The sequence below is a fragment of the Heterodontus francisci genome, chromosome 14 (assembly GCF_036365525.1).
Source record: "Heterodontus francisci isolate sHetFra1 chromosome 14, sHetFra1.hap1, whole genome shotgun sequence".
NCBI classification, from domain to species: Eukaryota; Metazoa; Chordata; class Chondrichthyes; order Heterodontiformes; family Heterodontidae; genus Heterodontus; species Heterodontus francisci.
Genome location: NC_090384.1, coordinates 86,519,510 through 86,531,491, shown reverse-complemented (window position 1 = coordinate 86,531,491; position 11,982 = coordinate 86,519,510). Strand labels below are relative to the sequence as shown.

The window sequence follows — 11,982 nt, the reverse complement described above, 5'->3', positions numbered from 1 at the left end:
AATGGCACAAAGCAGGAAGATGTGAATCTGCTAGGTGTTAGCATTTTTATAAAATAATAGCTTTGCAGTCAGAGTTCAATGAGAAGAACATGTCGCGACCGCTGTTGGATAACTATTTGCTGCATTTAATTGTGACTAAGGGGGAAAATAAACTGTTAATTGATGATTGGAAGACACTGCTATTTTCAAATTTGCCTGGCAAATGACAAGGCAACACAGGCTTCATTAGTTCAGACACGCTTTGATTAATTAATAATTATTTCTAGATGCTCATTACACAGAATGTCTCTCACAGTTTGTTTAAGAGTGGGGCTATGCTAATTATCTGAATGCCAGTTGCTGCCCTACACGCATGCCCTGAAGTCCGACTCCCACCACCCCCTCATGCCCCCCTCCCCTGTTTCCTGTCTGTGACTTAAACTGTTGTAATAACAAATCCCTCAGGATATCAAGAGAGTCGCTGCATTGAATAATCACAAGCTATCTAGCTGAATGCTCGCAGTACAGCCCGATTGCTCATGACATCACATATCAAACACTGTGAACAAATCGCACTCCAAGCTTTCTCCATCTGTCAGTCTGTCTGTCTCTGCAGATTTCTACTGGTTAAAGCAGCAAGCCTCTTGTTACTCAGAAGCCTGTGTGTGCAGAGGGAAAGGCAGCTATGAACCTTCTCTGTGCGTGCTACTTTTTGCTCTTCTTTCCTGCTCTTGCTCTCAGCACAAGGTGGGTGAAATATAAGAAAAATATCTTTCTATTGTTATTGTAAACCATTAATAAGTGACTACTGTGAATATCTCGTTGCACTGAATCATTTTGAATTTAAGGGCAGAGCTCAGAGACAGATGTTGGTATAATTCATGATGCAACTTAATATTTAAATATACCAGTGATTTGTTGTAGTTAGCTTAAGCTAGTGGAATTTCAATATTTTAATGCTTAAGTGCTTTCTTATTAATCACAAACTTATTCTAACTGCTCTTATGATCCTGTAGAGGTTCCCTTTACAGCACGTTATTTCTGAGTATGTACTTATGATGAATTTGTGCCTATGTGTATACTCACCAGTCTAAACAGGTTATGACTATATATTAGGTTCCTCACCACATGGATTGTATTATCCTGATGTTTAAAACTGCTTCGAGCAAATAAATTGACAGGTACAAGTGGCTTCAAGTTCCTCAACTTGAGATGTTCTGGTTTCATGCTCTTGTCAAACTGTCATGACTGTACCATAATTTTGTTTAATGCATCAGTCACTGTTGAAATTAATTAGCAATTATCAGTAAATAAGTGGTGGGTACTGGCCAATGCCTCCACGCAGTCAATTAGTTGATTTTATCATGATTGGACAGCCCTTTGATGAATCAGTTCTGCCAGCTTGGCTTCAGAGTGTGCAGATGTAGCAGCTGCATGGTGTGTGCATGCAGATGGTCAGCTTCTCGGTCCGTTTATCAGACTTTCACTGAGTATAAGTGATATCCGCTCTATGTTTGGCCATTCATTAAAGTTACATTGTCTTCAAGCAGAAGACCTAAACAAATCAATATTAATGCTTCATCTATCATAAATTCCAGCACAGGAAGGCTGCTCCTGCTGCCCTTGGTTTCCTGTACAAAATAATTGCTTTCATTTAGAAATAGCACCACATTGCACCTTAAGATACTGACTGAATTATGAATGAAGCTGAAAAAGGAAAATGCTGTAGCTTTTCTTATTTAGTGATCAGGATCACAGCTTCATAAGCTAGCATAAAGAAAAGGAAGTAGTATTCCCCCAAAATGCCCTGAATATGCTGGAAAATAGGTTTGGAATACTAAGGACATATTTCTATTTCTGATACATCCTGAGGAAAGGCAGCTCTCTCTCTTTTCTCTGTGTCTCGTCTTGCATTTGTTAGTTTTCCCCCGATTTCTGAAGTGGTGCATGCGAAGCGTAACAAGGTTCACCACTGATTTTTGATTCCACTACTGTGTTATTACAGGTGTCAACAATAGCCCAGAGTACAAGAAAAGTGAAACAGATAAACTATTAGCACTGTGTTTGTGGCCAAACTTGTCTGTTATGAACTTCTGGGGTTTGGATGTGTGATTGATTGCTGTAATCACCATGATTGATCGATTCTGTGCTCAAGTGCACTAGCTGAGAACAGACTAATTCTTTCAGAACACAACCATACCAGCACCAGTTTATATTTGAAATCTTGTAATTGTTTTGGGACGAGATTCAGAAATGTAAATTTTAGTCCTCAATGGGTTAAATTATCAACTGCACGACTGAATATGTTTCTCCTTACTCTGCTTTTGTTCTGCATAGGATTTTACGTGCCATTTCTTGGAAAGTTCTGGTACTCTTTATTATTTGAGACTTTTTCATTACATACTTTAGCCAAGTAGCAATTGCTTTGCATGTACTTTGTATAATTAGATAGATTCAACTTTAATTAGGCAAAATAATTGGACAAAAAGGTTAATTGGACAAAATATAAAAGACAGGCATAAAATCTGACGCTAATCATGAAGCATATTATCTGATCATCAACATTGATTTATGCCAAGGAGATAGGTCAACACAATCAATCATGCTGCTTTTTCTTATAATGTTTCACAACTATTCAAGATGTAAATATTTAATGCACTGGATGAATGTTCCTTATTTCCCCTTTCTGTTCCTTGTGCTCATTAGAGAAAAGGTTAATTTATTGTTAAGAATGGAAAGATTTTCTATTTGCAATATTAAGATGTCATAAAGAATTGGTAATGATAATGTCTTGGATTTCTACAAATGCCTGTTTATGACTCAGATGTGTATCCTTCATTTACGAGCAATAAATTTTGAGACTTCACATACTCTGAACTTCTGGCAATTTATGAGATTATGTTAGGAAAGTAGGAACAGTAGTAGGCCATTCAGATCCTCGAGCCTGTTCTGCCATTCAATTAGATCATGGCTGATTATATAACTAGAAACTGGTTTGGCCTCAGACTTCATTCATTAGGTTTAGATGAACACAAACCTTTAGTAGAAAGAAATCTTTATCATGTTCCTGCATAGAAATTAAGTTAACATGTTCATGAATGAGATTAAAGTACTTTAAGAATTGTGCAATATCAGGTTAAATCCTATCAAAATATTAATAGGGAAAACAATCCATATTTTATTAGTAATCATATTCTATATTGCAGTCATTAATCAAAACCTTACAGCTCCAGTGACCCGGGTTCGGTTCTGGGTACTGCCTGTGCGGAGTTTGCAAGTTCTCCCTGTGACCGTGTGGGTTTCTTCCGGGTGCTCTGGTTTCCTCCCACATGCCAAAGACTTACAGGTTGATAGGTAAATTGGCCATTATAAAAAATTCCCCCTAGTGTAGGTAGGTGGTAGGAGAATTGTGAGGATGTGAGAGGGAAAAATGAGATTAATATAGGATTAGTATAAATGGGTGGTTAATGGTCGGCACGGACTCGGTGGGCCGAAGGGCCTGTTTTGGTGCTGTATCTCTCTATGACTCTATGAATCAACAAGCCATAAAATGGACTAAAATAAAAGGAAAATACTGCAGATGCTGGAAATCTGAAATAAAAACAGAAAATGCTGAAAATACTCAGCAGGTCAGGCAGCAACTGTGGAGAGAGAAGCAGAGTTAATGTTTCAGGTCTCTGCATGGTCTGACGAAAGGTCACAGACCTGAAACATTAACTCTGCTTCTCTCTTCAAAGATGCTGCCTGACCTGCTGAGTATTTCCAGCGTTTTCTGTTTTCATTACAAAATGGAATAATCAATACCAGTGAAATATTATGTTATTCTCTTATTATGGGTTCTCAAAATCACCAACACAATTCCTAGGAAAATTACTGTGCACAATGTTTAGTAATGCACACTGTAGCTAACATTGCACTTATAAGGGAAGTGTTTCAAGTAATTGGCAAAATATTTTAAAATGGATCAAAGCCAATATTTAGAAAATCAGTAATAAGTAAAAGCCTTGTCAATGTAATGTATATTTTTGGATTAAATGATTTAATATAAAATTCTTTTGTGTTTTGTGATAATTACTAATTTATCAAAGTCTAGTTATTAAAAGTGATTAATAATGCTGCTACAATGGCATACAATACTGTGGCACTTAATGAAATAGAATACTACTAGCGACTGTCAAAAAGTAGATTCCATGTCACATAAATCATATTTCTTTTGAAATGTTTGTGGAATAAAAAAAACACAGCAATCAACAATCATCTCACCATGACCAATTACTGGGGCAAAACAGCACTTCCCCATAGACCACAGCATTCAAGGAAGTGGACTCAGTAGGTAAATGGTTACACAAAATTAATGGATTGATTATGAAGAAAAAAGCAAACCGTGCTCTACTATTACTAATGTTGATCTTCAATAGTACAAGAAATGAATTAAGAGTATGTTTGATTGAAACTGTAATCAACTATGCAGACAAAGGTGGGATAGTTTTATCCTGTTGAAATATTGTCTGCCCATTGCTGCAATTCGACTGCATCTTTAGCATCCATGCTGTGCTGATGTTTATGCACGAATGCTGCAAAATCCATTTCAAGAAAATAATATTTAATAAATATATTAAATTTACATGGTTCCCCAATTCAGCCACTCAGCTTCAAAGGATGGGAGAATGTTAACTGCCCAATCAGCTGTTCTTGTCCTTACAAAATATCACTGGCAGCCAGAGTGCGTGTGTATATTTTATTTAAGTGCGTACACGGATCCCTGGCTTCCTAACATTCCAAAACAATGCAAGCAGGCAATATAACTGTGATTACCCATTCACATGACTCTTAAAATGTACAACTCTAACACATGTTAGATGAACTCCAGCGATCAACAGAGGTGCTTTGTCACTGTTACCATCAGCTAGGTTACACCCTAACAATTACAGTTTGATTAATTCCCTTCTATGTAAAGTAACCACAGTATTGATCTTTTTTGCTATGTGTTACGGCCAGGTGAGAAAGATGTCTGGGGGTCCCTCTCAGCCTTCACCTGGTCTTACTGTAACAGGGTTTACTTTTAAACACACCGGGCTGAATTTGATTGGGGCGCCGCCGTCCATGGCAGTGCCCTTTGAACTCGGTGGTGCGCCCGCATTCGCCGTTCACCACCGGGCCCCCGCGATATTAATCGTGGGGGGTCATTCGAATCACACTGCTGAGCCGCCCTCCCCATATTACATGGGGAGAGGTGGGACATTCGGCGCAGGGAGGAACTCTTTAACAGCTGTGCAGCAGGTGCTGGGACTCGATTTTAAGCGCCCCAGCACCTGCTTCCTGACAGCTGTCAAAGAAATACTTACCTGACTGCTGAAGAGTGGGGCTGCTGTCAATCTGGCAGCAAAGCAGAAAGTGCTGCAGAAATCCAGCAGGTCAGGCAGCATCTGTGGAGAGCGAAGCAGAGTTAACTTGTCCAAGTTCACAGACCTGAAAGTTAACTCTGCTTCTCTCTCCACAAATGCTGCCTGACCTGCTGAGTTTCCCCAGCACTTTCCGCTTTGCTACCACATACTTACCCTGCTGTGTCCCAGTGTCCTGTGAAGTTGCGATCCTCTTCTCCCACTCAAGTGTAACATTCCTTCTTGTAGGCATGCCGCACCTGGGTGAATAATCTGAATTTTGCACATTCCAGGACTTGAGACTTAAATAAACCGTAAAAGGTATTACAGAGGTTTAAAGAGAACACACTGACACAAATGGGAATGCACGGGTGTCACAGCAATGTAAATATGTCTTTCACTAAATGTTCCTCACCAACATGTGTGTCCTTTTCTCTATGTGAATGATGTGTGCCAGCATGTAGCGCCAATGTCACATCCCTTTGCACCGTTGGCCCTTCAGGAGAGCCAAAGTCTGTAATAACATCATTGCCATGCCACCATTACTCATGAGTGTCTCCACGGATGCAGTGACATGGACATCGGCTCAGTCAGTTGCTGCCTCTAATGGTTTACACAGGGATGCTGCAGATATGGACTGGTGCACAGCAGGTGAGTGAGGGTGTTGTGTGAGTTACAGAGCTCATTTCGGTTCCTATGGAGCAGGGAGCCTTTGTCTGATATGCCACTTCTGAACATCCCTAGCTCACTCCTAGCCCTGCGAGCAGATCCTGGGTTCCATCTGCCCTCCCATGCATCTTTCATGTTGTAGGTCCTCAGCGTCCTCATAGTCCGAGGAGGAATTCTGTTGATGTCTCTCCCCATCATTGGGCGCGTAGTTGTGCAGAGCAGCAAAGAAAGGAGCTGGCCTTTTCGGCCCGTAGTACAGGGCATCACCCTATCCATACAGGCATTGGAGGCACTCTTTCAGCATGCTGATCTCCTGCTCAATGGTGGCTCATGTAGCTCAGTGGCTGGCATTTTATCTCTCCCCTGCAACAGTGGTGGAGTCCCTCACTGGTGTCAGCAGCCATGTCTGCAAAGGATAGCCCTTATCTCCAAGAAGCCACCCTTCCATCTGAGCCAGTTCAGTGAACAGCGGTGGCAGCCGGGACTGGCGCAAGACCCAGGTGTCATGGCAGCTACCTGAGAAGTGGTCACACATTCGCTGCAAGCATCTGCGGTGATCACAAACCAGCTTCATCGAGATTGAGAGGGCTCCTTTAATGGTAACGTCTGCAGGTGGTAGCCTGGCAGAAGGCCTGATGACCACATGAGTGCAGTCTATGAACATTACAACCTATGGTTCTCCGGCAATGGTGCCAGAACCAATGGCTCTCTGGGCCTGGCTGTGAGAGTCCGTCCTGAAGTGGACATACTCACTGGCCCTCCGGTGCAGAGCATTGGTGATCTCCCTTATGCAGCGGTGCACTGCTGACTGTGTGACCCCACAAAGGTCTCTGGTGGGCCTCTAAAAGGCTGCAGAGGTGTCAGGCTTGAGAACCGCTGCCACTATGAGGAGAAAAGGCATGGGATGCCCACTAGAACCCATGGGCTGCAGGTCATCCTTGAGCAAGGCACAGAGACATGTCACCACTCTTTCTATATGCGCAATCTCCTCTGCCACTGGTGCTCTGACATCCAATGGCATGTCATGTGGGGCCTGTAGATGCACGGTAAACATAATGGCGGGCTCCCCTTGTGGGCTGCTGCTCACGACCGGGGGCCTCTACATGGATCACACCTGCCTGTTGTTATTGCCTCTGGCGCATACAGATCCTCACTTGCAGAGGATCACACAATGTAGGATGAGCCATACCTATTTCCATGTGATAAATAAAGTTAAACCCTGCATGTATTCGAAGGTGCCTAGCAGGGCAAGGATTGGTGTTGACGCATACATCAGCTGCTTTCCTGGATCAACTATGTGGCGTGACCACTCAGAGTGGCACAATATGACCACATCAAGATCCTACCAGCTGAATCGATTGCCCCCACCATCCATAAAACCCTTAATGCTCCTGCCCTTTCTGGCACCCTCCCCACACACAGGGTGCCTAGAGTGCCATTGCTGCCTCACAAATATAGGGCGTGCACTGTTAACGGAGAGATGATACACAGTACCTCCCTTCATGCCAGCACAGCTTTCCCTCCAGTAATCTCAGACCACCTCCCTTTCAGAATGCAGAGTTAGACCCCTGCATATCCCCCCTTCCCTCCTCCCTTCAACAATGCAGAGTTGGACCCCTGTGTATGTTCCCCACCCCCCCTTCCGTAATGCAGAGTGAGACCCATGAATAACACAACTTACCTTCACTGGCGACAACTTCTGCCTCTGAAGACCCGCCGGCTTTTCAGATCGTGAACGGGACAGCACGTGACGGGTGTCCATTCAGTGAAAAATTCGGATGTGTCAGTGGAGATGCGGCGGGCTGCATAATCAACATTGGTAAGTATTCTTTACCATATACTACTTCTGGTGCCACCGCCGTCAGTAATATGCGGAGGGCCCTTCTCGATGCCACGGGTTAAGGTGGGCTTCTCCCCGCAGCATGTTGCCTCCCCCCGCGCCGCGACCCACGGCATCGAGGGGCTGGTAAAATCCAGCCCACTGTGTTTTTAGCTCTCCCTTCGTGAATCCTTGTTCACCACTTTCCAATTATAAGGTAAAGAAACCAGCACAAACAGGTTAGGTTTAAAGAAGAAAGATTGAAATTTATTAAACTTGAACTTAAACTCTAATTCGGTTGACACCTATAGATATATGATGTGCCCACGCTAGCATGCATATGCAATACACACATGTAAATAGAGGCAGAAAGGAGCATAAGAAAAATAAACTGGAAAAGTTTGAGGCATTATCTGAAGACATTTTGTTACGTTTCTTCGAGCTCACTGTAGAGTCTTTGATTGTAGGTAGATCTTGCTTTTCATTGGGGCCCAGTATTCTTCTTAAACCTTATTCACTGTAGGAGACTTTTCTCTCTTGGGGTTCACGTGTCTCCAGTGGATTCAGAGGCTTGTGAGAAAGAGATGGGAGCAGATAGGAGAGATCTTCTCAGTCCGGGAGCAAACAGATACTCTCTGTTCAAACAGTTTGTACAATTCAGAAAAAACTCAGGTTGCCAAGCAGGTTAGTCATGTGACTAACTGGTGTGACTACGTCTTGGATTGTATCACCTTAGCAGTCTCTGGAATGCTCCTCTTACATACAATACCTGGTGATCAAGGTCCATTATGGGTTGAACGTGTCAGGGAATGGTCCTTTGTCCTTCCAAGCATCGTCTGTTAATATGCAAATGTCTTTTCCAGACACGGCTGATCTGTTTAACAAGTCATTTATTCACTCCATTAACAGTTTAAAATCAATGCTCCCAGCAAAATTAATGTGCCTCATTCTGGGCAGGTGGGGGCCTAGCATGACACTTTGACACCCAGCGGAATGAAATGCGATTTGAGAAATGGCGCATTTGATTAAAAGGGTCGTGAGAAAGTATAAGATACAGAAAAACCCCATGCATTTCTCTCATTCATTCACAAATCTTAAGACTTATTAAAATCGCATCTTTTTTGGCATCCCAATAAACATGTGGCTCTTTTTTTGGGGAAGTTTCTCTTCCGTTTGGCCATTTCCATGACTGCCTAGGGTCTTTGTTCCTGCTGAGGTAATTTTTTTTTCAGGAATTTCAGTAGTGGGCGGTCTATCCTGAACTCTCTTTCAGTGCTTTGCTGAGTCATACAAAGGCTTTTGACTTTGGGGGATGGGTAGTTTTCTTTTTTCTGACTGCGGGGGAGGATTCTTTGCTTATCTCCCCTTTATCCTCTCAGACACTCCTGCCTGCAGGTATTTGTGCACTCCTCTGTGGCACTTCGACTCGACGAGGCATCACCCTTATGTTTTGCTGCCCCCTAGAGGTCTTTCTTTGTCTCTGCAGGTTCCTGTAAATGCTGTTAGCAACTCTGGTGGGATGCATCTCATGTCTGCAGTTACGTAGGAGGATGTGGGGTCTAACTTTTCACATTTTTCAGGGTTGACTGACCGGACAGTAAGGGTTTTCATCCAGGATTCTTCCCAGACTTCCTTTAACCTGATGTCTAGGTCACTTTTTCCCCTTCCCTTTCTAAACTTTTGCCAGCCTTGTGCTTGCCTGTCTCTTTTGTTCACGGCAGGGGTCCCTTACAGTTCACCAGCCCTCTGCTGGAGAGTCCTCCTAACACTGGTACAGGAGTTAGGGGTGCAGGTTTCACTGTAGGTTGGTGTCTCCCCTCAACCTGGAACATGTGGTAACCCCTGCAGTACTCCACCACATCTCTGTGGCGTTTTGGCCAGTCAAACTGCTGTCTTATGCAGGCTTTGGTCTTTCGTATACCGGCATGTACAGCCACTGTAGCCTTGTGGACCCTTCTTAATATTTCCCTCCGGTACCTCTGCGGCACCACTAATTGGCGAACTGCTGCCCACTCCTCGCTCTCAGGTCTGTGAGGAGAACTCCACTTCCTCATCAGTACCTCATTCTTTATATAGTAGCAATCAGGATCTCCCTCTGCTTCAATTTCAGACTGGGCAGCCTGCGCTAACTCTCGCAATACTGAGTTGGCTCGCTGAGCCTCAGCTAGGGAAAATCCATTTAATTCATTCCCTGGGTCTCATAACTTTCCAAAGAAAGTCTCAGACAGACAGTCCTGCTGATCGCAGTAATTTGCTTTTATTATAGTCCTGCTCATCTGCCTGCTGTGCTAAGTCAGGCTTCTCTGAGGAATCTGGTTTGATCATGGCCTGATTCATTACACATTTAGAGAAACTGCAGGGGTCCATCTCTGCCACTGCCTTGTCTCTCTGACCTCCTGCAGTCTAGCTTTCACTACTGGGGGCGCTATCACCTTCACCCCTGCCAGATCATTACCTAGGAGCAGGTCAACCCCATCCACAGGCAAACTAGGGACAATCCCTATGGGTCACCAGTGCCGTAACTAGGTCGCACTCCAGGTGCACCCGGTCTACAGGTGTAGGAATACACTGCCCTCCAATACTATTCACTACCATTCTGGTATTTACTGCACTCTCCGGGGCAAAGGTCAGGTCTTTTCCCAGTAAAAGGGATCTAGTGGCCCCCATGTCCCTGAAAATTACCGTGGGCTTGCTTGCCCCAGTCGAGGGGTATGGGGTTACTTTCCCTTCAGACACAAAACCCTGATAAGCTTCAGGAATCCTATTAAATTTTCCTGCACCTGCAGCCGTAAGATTCCTGGGTCTCACTCTTACTGCAATTAAAGCCACAGCTTTCTCTTCTGTGCTTTCCATCAGGGTCCCTTCTTCACTGAGCAGGTGTGCCCTGATTAACCCTTCAGGTTTTCCCTTTAGTTTCCAGCAGTCAGCTTTTAAATGCCCTGCTTTATTACAATGGAAGCACACAGGTCTCTGGGTCTCACTCTTGCTCATAGCACCTTCCTTGGCCCATGTTCCTTTCGGATTTATGGGGGTGACTAGGAAAGGTTCTCTCCTGGGAAAACGACTTATAAATTTAAAGCAAACTCATCGGCCAGAGTGACTGCTTGCTGGGCTCTCTGAAACTGCTGCTCCTCTACATGGGCCTTTATGGAGAGTGGGAGAGAGTGTTTAAATTCCTCTAACAGAATTACTTCTCTGAGATTTTCATAGCTGAGCTGTACTTTAAGAGTCCTCAGCCATTGGTCAAAAGCCAGCTGTTTACTTCGTTCAAACTCCAGATAAGTTTGATTAGCTTACTTTTGGATGGTTCTAAACTTTTGGCGCTAGGCTTCGGGTGCTAATTCATATGCCCTAAGGATAGAATTTTTGGTCAGTTCATTATTTGATGAACTCTTATCTGGCAACATGGAATAAACCCCACGGGCTTTTCCAGTTAGCTTGTTTTGTAGTCAAAGAGACCAGGTCTCAGCTGGCCATTATAGCTGCCTTGCCAGCTTTTCAAAGGACACAAATAATTCTTTTACATCCTCCTCATTGAATTTTGGGATTAGTTGAGCTAGTTTTAACAATTTTGTACCCAACCCTGAATTACGCTCCTCCATATTGGCCATGCTTTCACTGGGGTTACTCTGTTGCCCCCTACTTAACTCAAGCCACTTCAGCTCTCTTTCTTCGCATTCCTTTCGGAATATTCTCTCTCTTCCTCCTCTCTCTCTCATTCCTACTCCTGTCTTTCTCTCTCTCTCTCCTCTCTTCACGTTCTTTCTGGAAGGCTCTTTCTTTCTCCTTCTCTTGTCTCTGTTTTTCTCTTTCTCTTTCCCTATCTTCTAATTCAAGTTTCCTTTGTTCCAGTTGTATCTTTGTGAGCAGTGCCCTGTCTGGGTCTGCTTCTAACCCTGTTTCTACTTCTTCAGACTCAACGGAAAAATGGTTGACCACTATACTTAGCCTTGCCATGTACAGTGATCCCACACTGCTCAGCTACTTTTCTCATCTCCTCCATAGACAGTGCTTTTAACTTATCCTAAGTTACTTCAACCTGGTTTAGGGAGCTACTAGCTTCAGTTGCAGACATGTTAGTATTCAAGCACACACAACCACAAAAAACCTGTATTGAAATCTTGCTCTTTTTTT

General features: G+C 43.6%; 1 protein-coding gene across 2 annotated transcripts in view; it reads left to right on the top strand.

The window, feature by feature from the left end:
• The first annotated feature begins 652 nt into the window (after positions 1-652).
• luzp2 (leucine zipper protein 2) overlaps positions 653-11,982 on the top strand; it is a 355,809-nt gene continuing 344,479 nt past the window's right edge. For both annotated transcript variants that reach the window (XM_068046915.1, XM_068046914.1), the window contains exon 1: positions 653-726. In XM_068046915.1, coding sequence (XP_067903016.1) covers positions 665-726 — 62 coding nt within the window. In that variant the 5' untranslated portion in view covers positions 653-664. The remainder of the gene's footprint in view (positions 727-11,982) is intronic.